Here is a 20,443-nt window from a genome sequence, read left to right as displayed (position 1 = left end):
GTTTTCACCCCAATCATAGCCATTAAACTCTGTAACTGTTTTAAAGTCACCATTGGCCTCATGGTGAAATCCCTGAGCGGTTTCCTTCCTCTCCAGCAACTGAGTTAGGAAGGATGCCTGTATCTTTGTAGTGACTCTGTGTATTGATACACCATCTAAAGTGTAATTATTAAGTTCTGTCTGCCTTTTTATTTTTACCCATCTACCAATAGGTGCCCTTCTTTGCGAGGCATTGGAAAACCTCAATGGTCTTTCTGGTTGAATCTGTGTTTGTAATTCATTGCTTGACTCAGGGACCTTACAGATAATTGTTTGTGTGGGGTACAGAGATGTGGTAGTCATTCAAAAGTCATGTTAAACACTGTTATTGCACACAGAGTGAGTCCATGCAGCTTATTATTTGACTTGTTAAGCAAATTGTTACTACTGAACTTATTTAGGCTTGCCATAACAAAGGGGTTGAATACTTATTGACACAAGACATTTCAGCTTTAATTTTTTTATGAATTTGGGAAAAAATCATAAAACATAATTCAACTTTGACATTATGGGGTATTGTGTGTAGGCCAGTGACACAAAAATGCAATTGAATCCATTTTAAATTCAGTCTGTAACACAACAAAATGTGGAAAAAGTCAAGTAGTGTGAATACTTTCTGAAGACACAGTACATGTGATGTTACTTCATCTCACGATGCCAGAGATAGTTTGCATTGGCTTCACTGGCTAGTAGTTTTCTGCATTAGGTTAGTGAGGACATTTGCGATAATGCTGTTTAATATTTTACCTTTTGTAACCCCTTAAATTAGGCTTTACCAATGCTCAACATAAATATAAATGCAACATGTAAAGTGTTGGTCCCATGTTTCATGAGCTGAAATAAATTATCCCTGAAATGTTCCATACGCACAAAAAGCTTATTTCTCAAAAATGTTGTGCACACATTTGTTTATATCCCTGTTAGTGAGTATTCCTTCTTTGCCAAAATAATCCATCCACCTGACAGGTGTTGCATATCAAGATGCTGATTAAACAGCATGATCATTACACAGGTGCACCTTGTGCTGTGGACAATAAAAGGACACTCTAAAATGTGCAGTTTTATAACACAACACAATGCCACAGATGTCTAAAGTTTTGAGTGTGTATTGGCATACTGACAGCAGGAATGTCCACCAAAGCTGTTGCCAGAGCATTTAATGTTCATTTCTCTACCATAAACTGCCTCCAATGTCATTTTAGTGAATTTGGGAGTACGTCCAACCGGCCTCACAACCACAGAACATGTGTATGGCGTCATATGGGCGAGCGGTTTTCTGATGTCAACGTTGTGAACAGAGTGCCCCATGGTCGCGGTGGTGTTATGGCACTGTATGTGCAGGCATAACAAATGGACAATGGACACAACTGCATCTTATCGATGGCAATTTGAGGTGTCTGTGACCATCTGATGCATATCTGTATTCCCAGTCATTTGAAATCCATAGATTAGGGCATAATTTATTTATTTCAATTGACTGATTTCCTCATATGAACTGTAACTCAGTAAAATCTTTGAAATTGTTGCATGTTGCGTTTATATTTTTGTTCAGTATACAGTGAGGGAAAAAAGTATTTGATCCCCTGCTGATTTTGTACGTTTGCCCACTGACAAAGAAATGATCAGTCTATAATTTTAATGGTAGGTTTATTTGAACAGTGAGAGACAGAAAAACAACAAAAAATCCAGAAAAACGCATGTAAAAAATGTTATGAATTGATTTGCATTTTAATGAGGTAAATAAGTATTTGACCCCCTCTCAATCAGAAAGATTTCTGGCTCCCAGGTGTCTTTTATACAGGTAACTTGCTGAAATTAGGAGCACACTCTTAAAGGGAGTGCTCCTAATCTCAGCTTGTTACCTATATAAAAGACACCTGTCCACAGAAGCAATCAATCAATCAGACTCCAAACTCTCCACCATGGCCAAGACCAAAGAGCTCTCCAAGGATGTCAGGGACAAGATTGTAGGCCTACACAAGGCTGGAATGGGCTACAAGACCATCGCCAAGCAGCTTGGTGAGAAGGTGACAACAGTTGGTGCGATTATTTGCAAATGGAAGAAACACAAATGAACTGTCAATCTCCATCGGCCTGGGGCTCCATGCAAGATCTCACCTCGTGGAGTTGCAATGATCATGAGAACGGTGAGGAATCATCCCAGAACTACACGGGAGGATCTCGTCAATGATCTCAAGGCAGCTGGGACCATAGTCACCAAGAAAACAATTGGTAACACACTACGCCGTGAAGGACTGAAATCCTGCAGCGCCCGCAAGGTCCGCCTGCTCAAGAAAGCACATATACATGCCCGTCTGAAGTTTTCCAATGAACATCTGAATGATTCAGAGGACAACTGGGTGAAAGTGTTGTGGTTAGATGAGACCAAAATGGAGCTCTTTGGCATCAACTCAACTCTCCGTGTTTGGAGGAGGAGGAATGCTGCCTATGACCCCAAGAAAACCATCCCCACCGTCAAACATGGAGGTGGAAACGTTATGCTTTGGGGGTGTTTTTCTGATAAGGGAACAGGACAACTTCACCGCATCAAAGGGACGATGGACGGGGCCATGTACCGTCAAATCTTGGGTGAGAACCTCCTTCCCTCAGCCAGGGCATTGAAAATGGGTCGTGGATGGGTATTCCATCATGACAATGACCCAAAACATACGGTCAAGGCAACAAAGGAGTGGCTCAAGAAGAAGCACATTAACCTGTTGGGTCTAGGGGGCAGCATTTGCACGTCTGGATAAAAAAAATGTACCCGATTTAATCTGGTTACTAATCCTACCCAGTAACTAGAATATGCATATACTTATTATATATGGATAGAAAACACTCTAAAGTTTCCAAAACTGTTTGAATGGTGTCTGTGAGTATAACAGAACTCATTTGGCAGGCAAAACCCTGAGACATTTTCTGACAGGAAGTGGATACCTGATGTGTTGTATTGATTTTAAACCTATCCCATTGAAAAACACAGGGGTTTAGGAATATTTTGGCACTTCCTATTGCTTCCACTAGATGTCACCAGCCTTTACAAAGTGTTTTGAGTCTTCTGGAGGGAGATCTGACCGAACAAGAGCCATGGAACGGTGATGTCCCATTAGACACCTGGCGCGCTACTTCATGTTGGGTACCCTCGTTCCAATACGTTATAAAAGGCTATGCATTCGTCCACCTTGAATATTATTCATGTTCTGGTTAAAAAGGCCCTAATGATTTATGCTATACAACGTTTGACATGTTTGAACGAACGGAAATATATTTTTTCCCCTCGTTCATGACGAGAAGTCCGGCTGGCTTACATCATGTGCTAACGAGACGGAGATTTTTGGACATAAATGATGAGCTTTTTTGAACAAAACTACATTCGTTATGGACCTGTGATACCTGGAAGTGACATCTGATGAAGAGAATCAAAGGTAATGGATTATTTACATAGTATTTTCGATTTTAGATCTCCCCAACATGACGTCTAGTCTGTATCGCAACGCGTATTTTTCTGGGCACAGTGCTCAGATTATTGCAAAGTGTGATTTCCCAGTAAGGTTATTTTTAAATCTGGCAAGTTGATTGCGTTCAAAAGATGTAAATCTATAATTCTTTAAATGACAATATAATATTTTACCAATGTTTTCTAATTTTAATTATTTAATTTGTGACGCTGACTTGACTGCCGGTTATTGGAGGGAAACGATTTCCTCAACATCAATGCCATAGTAAAACGCTGTTTTTGTATATAAATATGAACTTGATAGAACTAAAAATGCATGCATTGTCTAACATAATGTCCTAGGAGTGTCATCTGATGGAGATTGTAAAAGGTTAGTGTATCATTTTAGCTGGTTTTATGGTTTTGGTGACCCTGTCTTTGACTTGACAAAACATTACACACAACTCTTGTAAATGTACTGTCCTAACATACTCTAAATTTATGCTTTCGCCGTAAAACCTTTTTGAAATCGTAAAACGTGGTTAGATTAAGGAGATGTTTATCTTTCAAATGGTGTAACATAGTTGTATTTTTGAAAAATTTGAATTTTGACATTTATTTGGATTCAAATTTGCCGCTCTTGAAATGCACCTGCTGTTGATGGAGTGCACCACAGGTGGCACGCTAGCGTCCCACCTAGCCCCAAGAGGTTTTAAGGTCCTGGAGTGGCCTAGCCAGTCTCCAGACCTTAATCCCATAGAAAATCTGTGGAGGGAGCTGAATGTTCGAGTTGCCAAACGTCAGCCTCGAAACCTTAATGGCTTGGAGAAGATCTGCAAAGAGGAGTGGGACAAAATCCCTCCTGAGATGTGTGCAAACCTGGTGGCCAACTACAAGAAACGTCTGACCACTGTGATTGCCAACAAGGGTTTTGCCACCAAGTACTAAGTCATGTTTTGCAGAGGGGTCAAATACTTATTTCCTTCATTAAAATGCAAATCAATTTATAACATTTTTGACATGCGATTTTCTGGATTTTTTGTTGTTGTTTTTCTGTCTCTCACTGTTCAAATAAACCTACCATTAAAATTATAGACTGATCATTTCTTTGTCAGTGGGCAAGCTTACAAAATCAGCAGGGGATCAAATACTTTTTTCCCTCACTGTAATTTATTTCTATTTACTTCTGTTGCCCAAAATGTAACTTAACTATTTATCTATCCTCTATGTTACGTTTAGTTTCTCTTGATATAGTCTGTCTTATCAATTTATTCCTCATTAGCTTAAAGAAATTATGCTTTATTTGATTGTATATTATGTGTACTATGGCACATGTAAATACAATTTATTTAGGTCTTACGGAACAAAAAAAATGCACTTATGAATTGAAAAAGATGGACATTGCTAATGACCGATATGTTGACAGACAGACAGAGACAGATAGACACAAAATGAAGGTGCCTCGTTGAATAAAACATGGGAGGGTGGTATACACTCAGAGGCCAGTTTATTAGGTTTGCCATTCACGAAAATGGTTCGCTCCTACAGACTGTGAGTCACGTGGTCGTGGCTTGCTATATAAAGCAGGCAGACAGGCATTGAGGCATTCAGTTAGTGTTCGATTGAACAAAAATAGTGACCTAAGCAACTTTGAGCATGATTTGATCGTCGGTGCCAGGCGCGCCAGTTTCAGTATCTCAGAAATGGGCTTTTCACACACAACAGTGTCTAGGGTTTACCGAGAATGTTGCGACAAACAAAAAACATCCAGTCAGCAACAGTCCTGTGGGTGAAAACAGCTCTTTGATGAGAGAGGTCAAAGGAGAATGGCAAGAATCTTGCAAGCTAACAGGCGGGGCATAAACAGGCAAATAATGGCGCAGTATAACAGTGGTGTGTGTTCAATCTTATACTTACAACTCGTACTAAATTAAGATATTATACTGAATGAAATCAACCAGACTCAGAGGTAAACTTCAACATGTCTTTACTCCATCACTATCCGTGTAATCCCCACATTCCTTTACCGACGTCCTATCTCAGTATGTCACGTCAATACACAACATCTCCTTTACATGGATATGAACGTCAATGTCAACCTGACATACACAACAGCACTTATTCTTTATCTGTATAGCAACCTTTATCTTATCAATAAACAACTGAAATCTGTTCAATGGCTTATTATTTCTGTTCTCCTAATGGACTTCCCTTTTTTTTGCGGCAAAACATTTTTCACTTTTTTTTTTCACAACATAACTCAAACATTCAGAGTCTTCGCATCAGGATAATTATTTAATGACAAAGTCTGTTAACTTCTGTGGCAGTTTAATTTGTCTGTGAGACCTGACTGGCATGGGTGTCTGTGGTCTTTGTAGTGATCCCTCACAGATGGTCTCTGGTTTGGATTCTATGTACTGTCTCAGATTAGTTGTCCTTTGATTGTGGATCCGGCTCCTCAATTATATACCTCTTCACAAATGTTGTATTCCTTAAATACCTGGCTCCAGTTGGAGATTGAACAACCACATTGGTTCCCTCTTTCTTGATCACTGTGTGTGGTATCTTGTTGAAAGTTGTTGTGAACTTGTCTGTTTTGTCCTGTTGTAGGAGAACCTGATCTCTGACGTCCACGTAAGAGTGTTTGGCTCTGCGACAGTTGTCTGCATAGATTTTGGATTTCCCTTTCTGCTCGGCATCATAGTCCCGTGTCTCCAGGTCACTCTGTGGTGTAGCTATATCTGGAAGCTTTCCCCTCATTTTCCTTTTGAAAAGGAGCTCAGCTGGGCTCCTGCCCGTGGTAAAGTGATCAATGGTTCTATATACTGTCACGTACTTGCGTAGCTCCCGCTTTCAGTCCAGCCCCTCAGCTTGTGCAATGCGAATCCATTTCATGAGGGAGGCATTTTGCCCCTCCACTTCATCATTGCCTGTGCCAATTTTGGCATTGTTTATACCTGCTGTATCCCATTTTCCTGGCAGAAGTTCTGGAACTGCGATTATATGTACTGTGACCATTACCGAGGCGGACTGTTTCCGGGCGAGAGGCATTAGCTTCCGCTCATGAGGCGAAATGCTGCAATTGTGGTGGCGAGCATGCGCCAGAATTCATGAAGTGCTCTGTTAGGGTGATGGAGACCGAGGTGGCAAGAATAAGGGCTGTCCAGCATGTCGCCTATCTGGAGGCGGTGAGAAGAGTAACATTGAAGAAACCATGGTAGTTGGATTGTTAAGCTTATGGGCATGTGGCAGCAGTGTGTAGGAGGGAGGTTCCTAGATGTGAGAAGTGTGCAGAAGGGCATGAGATAAAGGAATGTGTAGCATTGGGGAAAGTAGTGTAATGTGTTAATTGTAGGGGTGCCCATGGGGCTGGGGATCAGAAATGTCCCGTGCGAGAGAGACAGGTTGAGGTTTCCAGGGTTAGAGTAGTGCAGAAGTTGTCATATGCTGAGGCAGTGAAGAAAGTAGAGGAAGATGGGTCAAGGGGGAGGGATCCTGAGAGGAGTGGTGTGAGTAGTAGATCTGTACCAGTACAGAGGGATAGGCCATCAAGTGATATGTGTTTCAGTAAGATTGGAGTTTTAGCATTTACAGTTATGGTTATCAATTGTATTACAGGAATGGAATGTAAGTTGCAGAACATTTAAGTTGTGGTGGCAGTTGCAGAGAGGTATTTGGGTGTACGAGATTTGACATCAAGAGTTACAGGGTGTGTTAAGTGGTGATGTTCCATCCTTTCCTTGTGGCAGCAGGTAGCCTAGTGGTTAGAGTGTTGGGCCAGTAACTGAAAAGTTGCTAGATCGAATTCCTGAGCTGACAAAGTAAAAATCTGTTGTTCTACCCCTGAACAAGGCAGTTAACCCAATGTTCATAGGCTTTAATTGTAAATAAGAATTTGTTCTTAACCGACTTGCCTGGTTAAATTTAAAACAAATTAAATTAAAATTTAGGATGATGAGGTAGTAATAAATGCCTTTAATTAGTGGAGTAGGGTGGTGTTCATTTTATTTTATATAATTTTGAAATTAGTGAGCGTAGTGTTAGAGGGTAGGGTATTTATTTGTTACATTTTATCTATCAAGTGAAGTGTAAGGGAGTTGTACTCCAGTGTAGTAGGTGGCGGTAATGCAACAAAGTGGATGCCTCATAGAAACCTCATAGAAGAAGAAGAAGAAGAACGTCATTTTGTAACACAGGTTCGGGACACAACACCAAGGTACGAAGACCACTTTTGCAACAGAAACATTGGTGATTTTGTTTTCATAGCTACATTAATATATCATGCAAAACGTAACAAAAATAATAAGATTATTATGAGACTTGGAGCAGTTTTATGCATCAGAAGTTGATTGTCGTAGCCTGTTTAGCATGCTAGCTAGCTACTGTAACGTTAGCAATCACAAAGTGGAGGTCATGGTGGGACGTTTGCAGGTCCTGCTAGTGCTATGCCAGGGGAAATGTGTTTGGCTTTTAGCTAGATTTTTGACGATTTCTCCTTATACACCTTTGAACATTAGGCCCGTGAAATGTTACAATTTCAGTGCTATGCATCCTTATCTAACTAACACCTCTGATTAGCTAGCTAAGTTAGCTAATGTATTTAGTTGACAATGACAACAGTATTCTTTGTTCAGTGGCGGCGAAAAAAGTTGCCTGACACATAAGCAATAGGTACGCTTCCTTGGCATGGATTTTATGATGACATTGTTGCCATTCATGTAACGGCGCCTAATGTTTTTGTGTTGTATTTGGGCCGTGTCACATTGCCATTGGGTTTTGTAATGTTGTTGCTTGAGCTTTTGTAATGGGGATGGAACTGAAGCCTGCTCTGGATGTTGACCAATGTATTTAATTGTATTGTGGCTACATTTGAAATTATTTGAACTATCTACTTGACTGCATCCTGTCCCGCAACCAGTTATCAGGATGCTGTCCTTGTCCCGGTTGGCTTTGGTCTGTGCTGCGGCTCGGGGCCCAGTTGCTGTCTGTCAAGGCAGAGTGACGTCCATTACACGATTCAACAGCACAACTGCTGAGGTATCCTTCCACAAGCTGTGTAAAGTGCAAACTTGACAGTTCCAGACTATTGGTACCAAATATTCTGTATTGTATTTAGACTATTAGGCCTAATGTTTTGCAATCTCTTTAGGCACCACCAAAGAAGATCACATTTGGACCCCTGGCTGACCAGGATAGAATTTTCACCAACCTGTATGGCCGACATGACTGGAGGTACCATTACAAACGGTTCTCTATACACAATAACACACTACACAGTGTCAGAAATGCTGGCCTTTGGGGTATGAGATCTTGGACCAGCATTCTTCATCTGTACAAATATATAACTTTTCATGCATATTACTTAATCATACAGTAATATGCTAATGTAATAGTATTCTTAGGAATTAGGTGTCATATTTTTACTCTCTCCCTATGTCGTTCCAGGCTAAAGGGAGCTCAAAGTCGTGGTGACTGGTATAAGACCAAGGAGATCCTGCTGAAGGGAGTGGACTGGATCCTCAACGAGATCAAAGTTTCAGGGCTGCGGGGGAGAGGTGGAGCAGGGTTCCCCACCGGCATGAAGTGGGGCTTCATGAACAAGCCCAGTGATGGCAGGTCAGTGGTACTGCCTATGTTGCTCACGTGATGCTCCGTTGTGACGTTTCCCCTAGGTACTGATCTAGGATCAGCTTTCCCTCCCCCAATACTAACCATAACCATTAGTGGGGAGAATGCTAAGCTTACCCAAAATCTGAATCCAGGGGCAACTTTACCCTATACCCCCATTTGACGCTGTGCCAACTTTGACCTGAGAAAGGAATCTAAAACTCCTATCCCCCTTCATCTGATCTTTAGACCAAAGTACCTGGTGGTGAATGCTGATGAAGGAGAGCCTGGCACCTGTAAGGACAGGGAGATCATGCGTAACGACCCCCACAAGCTGGTGGAGGGCTGCCTGGTGGCCGGGAGGGCCATGGGAGCCCGCGCTGCCTACATTTACATCAGGGGAGAGTTCTACAATGAGTCCTCCAACCTGCAGGTGAGAGCGTGGACTGCATGAAAAGGGAAAACAAGTTCATAACTACAATGGTTTAGAGGTCGATCTCTAGACAGTTATGCTTACTCTTCTTAGATGTGGCACACTTTTTCACCTTTTTCAATGTTCTTAGTACGTTCAACACATATATGGTTTCTTTTAAGGTAATTGATTTTGAATGACTTTCGTTGACGTCTTCTTTGATCTTGGCCATCTCCACCCGGCACAGCCAGAAGTGGACTGGCCACCCCTCAAAGCCTGGTTCCTCTCTAGGTTTCTTCTTAGATTCTGGCCTTTCTAGGGAGTTTTTCCTAGCCACCGTGCTTCTACACCTGCATTGCTTGCTGTTTGGGGTTTTAGGCTGGGTTTCTGTACAGCACTTTAAGATATCAGCTGATGTAAGAAGGGCTTTATAAATAAATTTGATTTCATCCCGGTTTTGACCTCAGGTGGCTATCAACGAGGCCTATGCAGCTGGTCTGATTGGGAAGAACTCCTGCGGCTCTGGCTACGACTTTGACGTGTTTGTGATGCGTGGGGCTGGTGCCTACATCTGTGGAGAGGAGACGGCACTCATCGAGTCCCTTGAGGGCAAGCAGGGGAAGCCCCGCCTGAAGCCCCCATTCCCTGCTGACGTTGGTGAGTTTCTGAGGTGGAGAGGAAGATGGAGTCCCCCCCCATGATGTACAGTGAGGGGAAAAAAGTATTTGATCCCCTGCTGATTTTGTACGTTTGCCCGCTGACAAAGAAATTATCAGTCTATAATTTTAGTGATAGTTTTATTTGAACACTGAGAGACAGAATAACAACAAAAAAATCCAGAAAAACACATGTCAAAAATGTTATATATAGATTTGCATTTTAATGAGGTAAATAAGTATTTGACCCCCTCTCAATCAGAAATATTTCTGGCTCCCAGGTGTCTTTTATACAGGTAACGAGCTGAGATTAGGAGCACACTCTTAAATGGAGTGCTCCTAATCTCAGCTTGTTACCTGTATAAAAGACACCTGTCCACAGAAGCAATCAATCAGATTCCAAAGTCTCCACCATGGCCAAGACCAAAGAGCTCTCGAAGGATGTCAGGGACAAGATTGTAGACCTACACAAGGCTGGAATGGGCTACAAGACCATCGCCAAGCACCTTGGTGAGAAGGTGACAACAGTTGGTGCGATTATTCGCAAATGGAAGAAAGACAAAAGAACTGTCAATCTCCCTGGGGCTCCATGCAAGATCTCACCTCGTGGAGTTGCAATGATCATGAGAACGGTGAGGAATCAGCCCAGAACTACACGAGAGGATCTTGTCAATGATCTCAAGGCAGCTGGGACCATAGTCACCAAGAAAACAATTGGTAACGCACTACGCTGTGAAGGACTGAAATCCTGCAGTGCCTGCAAGGTCCCCCTGCTCAAGAAAGCACATATACATGCCCATCTGAAGTTTGCCAATGAACATCTGAATGATTCAGAGGACAACTGGGTGAAAGTGTTGTGGTCAGATGAGACCAAAATGGAGCTCTTTGGCATCAACTCAACTCTCCATGTTTGGAGGAGGAGGAATGCTGCCTATGACCCCAGGAACACCATCCCCACCGTCAAACATGGAGGTGGAAACATTATGCTTTGGGGGTGTTTTTCTGCTAAGGGGACAGGACAACTTCACCGCATCAAAGGGACGATGGACGGGGCCATGTACCGTCAAATCTTGGGTGAGAACCTTCTTCCCTCAGCCAGGGCATTGAAAATGGGTCGTGGATGGGTATTCCAGCATGACAATGACCCAAAACACACGGCCAAGGCAACAAAGGAGTGGCTCAAGAAGAAGCACATTAAGGTCCTGGAGTGGCCTAGCCAGTCTCCAGACCTTAATCCCATAGAAAATCTGTGGAGGGAGCTGAAGGTTCGAGTTAGTAAACGTCACCCTCAACCTTAATGACTTGGAGAAGATCTGCAAAGAGGAGTGGGACAAAATCCCTACTGAGATTTGTGCAAACCTGGTGGCCAACTACAAGAAATGTCTGACCTCTGTGATTGCCAACAAGGGTTTTGCCACCAAGAACTAAGTCATGTTTTGCAGAGTGGTCAAATACTTATTTCCCTCATTAAAATGCAAATCATTTTATAAATGGTTTTTCAGGATTTTTTTGTTGTTATTCTGTCTCACTGTTCAAATAAACCTACCATTTTAAAATTATAGACTGATCATTTCTTTGTCAGTGGGCAAATGTACAAAATTAGCAGGGGATCAAATACTTTTTTCCCTCAATGTAGTAATACCAGAATATGGAACTAATCATGGCATGGCAATGATATGTTTTTGATGATAATAGGTCAATTTTAGAGGTTAAACAGAACACCTTCTACACCAATAACATCCAATTATCCTTTAACTTTTCTTCTAAAAGTTTAGTTCTAAACTGGTCGACCATTTTGTTCCCTCCAAGGTGTGTTTGGTTGCCCAACAACTGTCGCCAACGTGGAAACGGTAGCCGTGGCGCCCACTATTTGTCGCCGTGGTGGCACGTGGTTCCTAGGCTTTGGCAGAGAGAGGAATTCGGGCACAAAGCTCTTCAACATCTCAGGTCATGTCAACACCCCCTGCACAGTGGAGGAGGAGATGTCTATTCCTCTCAAGGACCTCATCGAGAGACACGCTGGTATGTCCTTACCATACACCACGTGAGCATTTAAAACTGAGCTGCATTTCTCTTCCCAATGTATAATAACCACCTCACCATTGTTGCTACAGTTAGCAAACATGTTAGTTCAGATATCCAATATATGTACTGTATGTTGTCTTAAAATCTTCTGGATTGCTTTATTACTAATTTAAGATTATCAGGTGGTTTTGTATCAAAGCCCTGAATCAGGTTTCCTAGTAAACACCACAACAGACCCTTTTCAGTATTAAGGTACAGTATATATATCGTACTTGTTCATTAACTCATGTGCAGCCTCAATTCAACTGACCAAAGTGAATGTCTCTCTCTCTCCCAGGTGGTGTGCGCGGTGGATGGGACAATCTGTTGTGTGTGATCCCTGGAGGCTCTTCCACACCCCTCATCCCCCGTTCAGTGTGTGACACCGTGCTGATGGACTTTGACGGCCTGGTCCAGGCTCAGACTGGCCTCGGCACTGCCGCTCTCATCGTCATGGACAAATCGGTAAACTCTCGTCCACACTGTATGGGCTGGTTTCTCAGACAGTGATCAAGCCTAGTCCTGGAATAAGAAACACTTTCAATGGACAATCTCCATTGAAAAGGATATTTTGGACAGGTCTAGGGTTAATCTGTGTCTGGGAAACCGGCCCTGTATGTATAAGTAACAGTATAACACTGATGAGAAAGTGATTCTTACATCTAGGTTCATTGATATTATATCTGACACATTGAGATATGTTGTTGAGAGATGTACTTTCATTGCAGACTGACGTCATCAGAGCCATCGCCCGCTTGATTGAGTTCTATAAACACGAGAGCTGTGGCCAGTGCACCCCCTGCAGGGAGGGTAAGGAAGGCTACTTAACTATTTTGATCCTAATGTTGTGCCTTTTAACCTCTTACATCTAGACGTTCCGCTAGCGGAACACCTGCTCCAATATCCAATGATAGGCGTGGCGCGAATTACAAATTCCTCAAAAATACAAAAACTTCAATTTTTCAAACATATGACTATTTCACAGCATTTTAAAGACAAGACTCTCCTTTATCTAACCACACTGTCCGATTTCAAAAAGGCTTTACAGCGAAAGCAAAACATTAGATTATGTCAGCAGAGTACCAAGCCAGAAATAATCAGACACCCATTTTTCAAGCTAGCATATAATGTCACAAAAACCCAGAAGACAGCTAAATGCAGCACTAACCTTTGATGATCTTCATCAGATGACACACCTAGGACATTATGTTATACAATACATGCATGTTTTGTTCAATCAAGTTCATATTTATATAAAAAAACTGCTTTTTACATTAGCATGGGACGTTCAGAACTAGCATATCCCCCGCAAACTTCCGGGGAATTTGCTAACAATTTACTAAATTACTCACGATAAACGTTCACAAAAAGCATAACAATTATTTTAAGAATTATAGATACAGAACTCCTCTATGCACTCGATATGTCCGATTTTAAAATAGCTTTTTGGTGAAAGAATATTGCAAAATGTGCTAAGTACATAGCCCAGCCATCACGGGCTAGCTATTTAGACACCCGGCAAGTTTAGCCTTCACCAAAATCAGATTTACTATTATAAAAGTTTGATTACCTTTTGTTGTCTTCGTCAGAATGCACTCCCAGGACTGCTACTTCAATAACAAATGTTGGTTTGGTCCAAAATAATCCATCGTTATATCCGAATAGCGGCGTTTTGTTCGTGCGTCCCAGACACTATCCGAAATGGTAAATCGGGGTCGCATGGCGCAATTCGTGACAAAAAAATTCTAAATATTCCATTACCGTACTTCGAAGCATGTCAACCGCTGTTTAAAATCAATTTTTTATGCAATTTATCTCGTAAAAAAGCGATAATATTCCGACCGGGAATCTCCTTTTCGGCAAACAGAGGAAAAATCACAAAGACGGGGGCGGCCAGGGCACGCGCCTAAGCCCACAGTCCCTTGATCGGCCACTTGAGAAAGGCGATAATGTGTTTCAGCCTGGGGCTGGAATGACGACATTCAGGTTTTTCCCGGGCTCTGAGCGCCCATGGAAGACGTAGGAAGTGTCACGTTAGAGCAGAGATCCTTTGTAAAAGATAGAGATGGCAAAGAAGTTCAAGAAATGGTCAGACAGGCCACTTCCTGTAAAGGAATCTCTCAGGTTTTGACCTGCCATTTGAGTTCTGTTATACTCACAGACACCATTCAAACAGTTTTAGAAACTTTGGAGTGTTTTCTATCCAAAGCCAATAATTATATGCATATTCTAGTTACTGGGCAGGAGTAGTAACCAGATTAAATCGGGTACATTTTTTATCCAGCCGTGAAAATACTGCCCCCTAGCCATAACAGGTTAAAATAATTATGCTTTTTGTGAACGTTTATCGTGAGTAATTTAGTAAATTCACCGGCAGTGTTCGGTGGGAATGCTAGTCACATGCTAGTCACATGCTAATGTAAAAAGCTGGTTTTTGATATAAATCTGAACTTGATTGAACAAAACATGCATGTATTGTATAACATAATGTCCTAGGGTTGTCATCTGATGAAGATCATCAAAGGTGAGTGCTGCATTTAGCTGTGGTTTGGGTTTATGTGACATTATATGCTAGCTTGAAAAATGGGTGTCTGATTATTTCTGGCTGGGTACTCTGCTGACATAATCTAATGTTTTGCTTTCGTTGTAAAGCCTTTTTGAAAACGGACAGTGTGGTTAGATTAACGAGAGTCTTATCTTTAAAATGGTGTAAAATAGTCATATGTTTGAAAAATTGAAGGTTTTGCATTTTTGAGGAATTTGAATAACGCGCCACGGGATTACACTGGCTGTTGAGTAGGTGGGACGCTAGCCCATAGAGGTTAAAGACTGCTACAAGTCTCTTTGTCTCTCTCTTTCTACCCTATTCCCATATTTATCTTACTTATTCTCTCCATCTTACTTATTCTCTCCATCTCTCTTTCCCTCTGTCCTCTGTGAAGGAGTGGACTGGATGAACAAGATGATGTGGCGCTTTGTGAAGGGTGATGCACGGGCGGCTGAGATCGACATGATCTGGGAAATCAGCAAGCAGATTGAGGGGCACACCATCTGTGCCCTGGGTGATGGAGCCGCGTGGCCCGTACAGGTAAATACAGGATATGCTGTATACAAAGTGCATTCTGAAAAAATTCAGACCCCTTTTTCCACATTTTGGCATGTTACAGCCTTATTCTAAAATGAATTAAATAGTCCTCCCCCCTCAATCTACACACAATACCCCATAATGAAAGCAATTACAGGTTTTGAAATTTTTGCAAATGTATAAGAAAAAAAAAGAAATCACATTTACCTGAGTATTCAGACCCTTTACTCAGTACTTTGTTGAAGCACCTTTGGCAGCGATTACAGACTCAAGTCTTCTTGGGTATGACACTACAAGCTTGACACACCTGTATTTGGGGAGTTTCTCCTATTCTCTGCAGATCCTCTCAAGCTCTGTAAGGTTGGATGGGGAGCATTGCTGCACAGCTATTTTCAGGTCTCTCCAGAGATGTTCGCTTGGGTTCAAGTCCTGGCTGTGGCTGGGCCACTCAAGGACATTCAGAGACTTGTCCCGAAGCCACTCCGGCTATGTGCTTAGGGTCGTTGTTCTGTTGGAAGGTGAACCTTTGCCCCAGTCTGAGGTCCTGAGCGCTCTGGAGCAGGTTTTCGTCAAGTATGTCTCTGTACTTTACTCCGTTCATCTTTCCGTCCAACCTGACTAGTCTCCCAGTCCCTGCCGTTGGAAAAACATCCCCATAGCATGATGCTGCCACCACCATGCTTCACCGTAGGGATGGTGCCAGGTTTCCTCCAGACGTGACGCTTGGTATTCAGACCAAAGAGTTCAATCTTGCTTTCATCAGACCATAGAATCTTGTTTCTCATGGTCAGAGAGGCCTTTAGGTGCCTTTTGGTAAACTCCAAGCGGGATGTCATGTGCCTTTTACTGACGAGTGGCTTCCGTCTGGCCACTTTACCATTAGGCCTGATTAGTGGAGTGCTGCAGAGATGGTTGTCCTTCTGGAAGTTTCTCCCATCGCCAGAGGAACACTGGAGCTCTGTCAGAGTGACCATCGGTTTCTTGGTCACCACCCTGACCAAGGCCCTTCTCCACCTATTGCTCTGTTTGGCCCGAAGAGTTTGGTTGTTCCAAACGTCTTCCATTTAAGAATGATGGAGATCACTCAGCTTTTGGGGACCTTCAATGCTGCAGAAATGTTTTGGTACCCATCCCCAGATATGTGCCTCGACACAATCGTGTCTCGGAGCTCTACGGACAACTTCTTCGACCTCATGGCTTGGTTTTTTAATTTAAGCATTTTTAGAATAAGGCTGTAACGTAACAATGTCTAAAAAGTCAAGGGGTCTGAATCATTTCCGAATGCACTGTACATACACTCACTGAGGCTCAAGTTGTTATGCCTGATTCACATTATAGTGCCAAGCTAAGCTATCATGGGCTGGCCTGGTTACACAATAATCCCTCATTGTGAAAATATCCAAGCCATCCAATGTTTCGAGTCAGTCCTATAGAGTGAGCCATTAGTGTGTATTGGTGGTAAGTAATACAGGTTTCTATGGACTATGCCTGCATCTCTCCATAGAGACTGCTATTTAAACAGACTGTATTTGATTTGGTAATAGTGTAGTCGGCTGACTTGCCCTTTTCTTAACTCACTCTCCTACTCTTCTTTCTCTCTATAGGGATTGATCAGACACTTCAGGCCTATTATGGAGACCCGAATTGCAGAGTTCCAGCAGAAGGACCAAGCCAGAGCTTAAATCACTCCTTCGTCCCTTTCCTCTACCCTTCATTCACAATTATTTAAATAAGAATGCGTTGCCTCATTCATTGTGAATAATTGCCTTCCCGTTTTTGCCTTTGTCTGAAGTCGCCAATAAAGCTGTATGTAACTAAAATAGTTAAGCAATTTAACAGTTGTGCTGTATACAGTATATGTATTGTTCATTTAAGACTTAAAAAATTCAATCTTGGAATTGCTATTTGTTTCTTCATTTTGATGAATCGGTATTTGTTTCTCCTGTCGTTTAACAGAAGGAACATTGTTTTGAAGCATGCTACACAATTGCAGCTCTTGATGATACAAATGAACTACTGTATGAATATCAGTATCCTGCAATTGCCTTGTGTGGTCATTTTAAATTTCTCACAGCAGAAATAGATGAATCCAGAGTGAAACAGACCAAGAACAGTCTGGCATGTGATCTTACTGAATTAGGACCCCCCCCCCCCACCCTCCAATAATTTTTGATTAGGCTCTTCAGATAGTATATAAACATTTCATAAGCATATATTTTATTTTTGAATTACAGAAAATTTGCTTTAAAAATACAACATGTTCTCTCAGCCTCATGGCAAATGTGTAAAATAGCATGAGTTTAGCTATAAATCTGCAAATGTTTCTCTGCCCCGTTAACTTTGCGGGCCCCGCGAAACGGAGCTACGCCGCCGTTAGGACCGCATGGTCTATTAAGCACATACAATGCCACAGTATGATTCATAACACCCCTAAAACCTAGCGGTCAAACAGGAAAATGGTTTCAATAGTTTTTATCCACCATTACATTTTAGAAACACCACCGCTAACTAACTAGCCATTTCACATTGGTTACACTCACCCCCCTTTTGACCTCTTTTTCCACAGCAACCAGTTGTCCGGGTCACAGCACCAATGTAACAGTTTAGCTTCTGTCCCTCTCCTCACCCCAACCTAGGCTTGAACCAGGGACCCTCTGCACACATCAACAACTGACACCCCACGAAGCATCGTTACCCATCGTGCCACAAGAGCCGTGGCCCTTGCAGAGCAAGGGGAACAACTAGTTCAGGTCTCAGAGCGAGTGACGTCACCCGATTGAAACGCTATTAGCGCGCACCACCGCTAACTAACTAGGCATTTCATATCGGTTACACATGGTCACGCAGTCGTGGGTGAACAGGGAATACAGGAGGGGGCTGAGAATGCACCCTTGTGTTGAGGATCAGCGTAGTGGAGATGTTGTTTCCTACATTCACCACCTGGGGGCAGACCATCAGGAAGTCCAGGACCCAGTTGCACAGCAGGGTTGAGACCCACGGCCTCAAGCTTAATGATGAGCTTGGAGGGTACTATGGTGTTGAATGCTGAGCTATAGTCCATGAACAACATTCTAATGTAGGTATTCCTCTTGTCCAGATGGAATAGGGCAGTGTGCAGTGTGATGGCAATTATTGGGGTGGTAAGCAAATTGAAGTGGGCCTAGGGTGACAGGTAGGGTGCAGGTGATATGATCCTTGATTAGTCTCTCAAAGCACTTCATGATGACAAGTGAGTGCTACGGGGCGATAGTAATTTAGTTCAGTTACCTTAGCTTTCTTGGGAACAGGAACAATGGTGGCCAGCTTGAAGCATGTGGGGACAGCAGACTTGGATACTGATTGTTTCAATATGTCCGTAAACACACCAGCGGGCTGGTCTGCACATGCTCTGAGGACGCGGCTAGAGATGCCGTCTGGGCCAGCAGCCTTACGAGGGTTAACACGTTTAAATGTTTTACTCACGTCGGCCATGGAGGAGAGCCCACAGTCTTTGGTAGAGGGCCGTGTTCGTGGCACTGTATTGTCCTCAAAGCGCGCAAAGAAGTTGTTGAATTTTTCTGGGAGCAAGACGTTAATGATCGCGATGGTGCTGGTTTTCGTTTTGTAATCCGTGATTGTAGATCCTGCCACACACTTCTCGTGTTTGAGCCGTTGAATTGCGACCCCACTTTGTCTCTATACTTACGCTTTGCTTGTTTGATTGCCTTACAGGGGGAATAACTACACTGTTTATATTTGGCCATGTTTCCAGTCGTCTTGCCATGATTAAATGCGGTGGTACGTGCTTTCAGTTTTGTGCGAATGTTGGCATCAATCCACGGGAAGGTTTTAATCGTCACAGTGGGTACAACATCTTACATACACTTCCTTATAAACTCGCTCACCGAGTCAGCGTATACGCCAATGTTATTGTCTGAGGCTACCTGGAGCATATCTCAGTCCACGTGATCGAAGAAATCTTGAAGCATGGATTCCGATTGGTCTGACCAGCTTTGGATAGACCTAAGCACGAGCACTTCCTGTTTTAGTTTCTGCCTATAGGAGGGGAGAAACAAGATGGAGTAATGGTCAGATTTGTCAAAAGGGGGGCGGGGAAGGGCCTTGTATGCATCTCGGAAGTTAGAGAAACAATGGTCGAGCGTGTTACTCGCTCGTGTACGGCAATCAATATGCTGATAGAATTTAGGAAGCCTTGTTCTCAAATTAGCTTTGCTAAAATCCCCAGCTACAATAAATGCAGCCTCAGGATGTATGGTTTCCAGTTTGCATAAAGTCCAGTGAAGTTCCATGATGGCCGTCTTGGTATCCGCTTGGGGAGGGATATACACGGCTGTGACGATAACCAAGGAGAGTTCTCTTGGGAGATAATTCGGTGGGCATTTGATGGTGAGGACTTCTAGGTCAGGTGAACAAAAGGACTGGATGTTGTTACAATTACACCATGAGTCGTTAATCATGAAACACACACCCCCACCCTTCTTACTGGAGAAATGTTTGTTCCTATGCACTCAAAATCTCATTGGCTGTACGGACTCCGACAGAATGTCCCCAGCTAGCCATGTCTCCCTGAAACAGAGTATGTTACAATCCCGGATATCTCTTTGGAAAGCAACTCTTGCCCTAATTTCGTCGACTTTGTTAGTAACTAGGGACTGGACATTAGCGAGTAATACAATCGGAAGTGGTGGGTGGTGTGCACGCATCCGAAAACTCACTAGAAGACTGCTCCGGCACCCTCTCCTCCGATGGCGTTGTTTTGGGTCGGCCTCTGGAATCAGGTCAAATGCCCTGGGAGGTGCAGATAAAGGATCCGCTTTGGGAAAGTTGGATTCCTGGTTGTAGTGCTGGATGTGCTGGTAAGTTGACGTCTCTCTGATATCCAATAGTTCTTCCCGGCTGTATGTAATAACACTTAAGGTATTCTGGGCTAACAATATAAGAAATAATACATAAAAAAACGAAATACTGCACAGTTTCCTAAGGACTAGAAGTGAAGCTGCCATCTCTATTTGCACCATCTTGCTCTATCTCTCCTATGGTGTGATGGTCTGATGAGTCCAAATGTGAGATTTTTTGTTCCAACCGCCGTGTCTTTGTGAGACGCAGAGTAGGTGAACGGACGATCTCTGCATGTGTGGTTCCCC

At 42.8% G+C, this 20,443-nt stretch overlaps 1 protein-coding gene across 3 annotated transcripts; it reads left to right on the top strand.

The window, feature by feature from the left end:
* The first annotated feature begins 7,429 nt into the window (after window positions 1-7,429).
* ndufv1 (NADH:ubiquinone oxidoreductase core subunit V1) lies at window positions 7,430-17,332 on the top strand. Of its 3 annotated transcripts, XM_014176848.2 has the most exons (12): window positions 7,668-7,691; window positions 8,110-8,146; window positions 8,394-8,512; window positions 8,625-8,707; window positions 8,921-9,091; window positions 9,332-9,515; window positions 9,962-10,151; window positions 11,960-12,172; window positions 12,513-12,679; window positions 12,943-13,024; window positions 15,157-15,302; window positions 16,904-17,332. In XM_014176848.2, the coding sequence occupies exons 3-12, from the start codon at window positions 8,402-8,404 to the stop codon at window positions 16,979-16,981; spliced, it is 1,425 nt and encodes a 474-aa protein (XP_014032323.1). In that variant the 5' UTR covers window positions 7,668-7,691; window positions 8,110-8,146; window positions 8,394-8,401; the 3' UTR covers window positions 16,982-17,332. The 3 variants fall into 3 exon arrangements, with proteins under 3 accessions (XP_014032322.1, XP_014032320.2, XP_014032323.1); XM_014176847.2 differs by lacking the exon at window positions 8,110-8,146 and having other exon boundaries at window positions 7,430-7,691; XM_014176845.2 differs by lacking the exon at window positions 8,110-8,146 and having other exon boundaries at window positions 7,600-7,723.
* The last annotated feature ends 3,111 nt before the right edge of the window (window positions 17,333-20,443 follow it).

This window comes from Salmo salar, chromosome ssa27 (genome assembly GCF_905237065.1).
Source record: "Salmo salar chromosome ssa27, Ssal_v3.1, whole genome shotgun sequence".
In the NCBI taxonomy this organism is placed as follows: domain Eukaryota; kingdom Metazoa; phylum Chordata; class Actinopteri; order Salmoniformes; family Salmonidae; genus Salmo; species Salmo salar.
The sequence above is the reverse complement of the archived record's forward strand: the minus strand, read 5'-3'. Positions and strand labels throughout refer to the sequence as shown.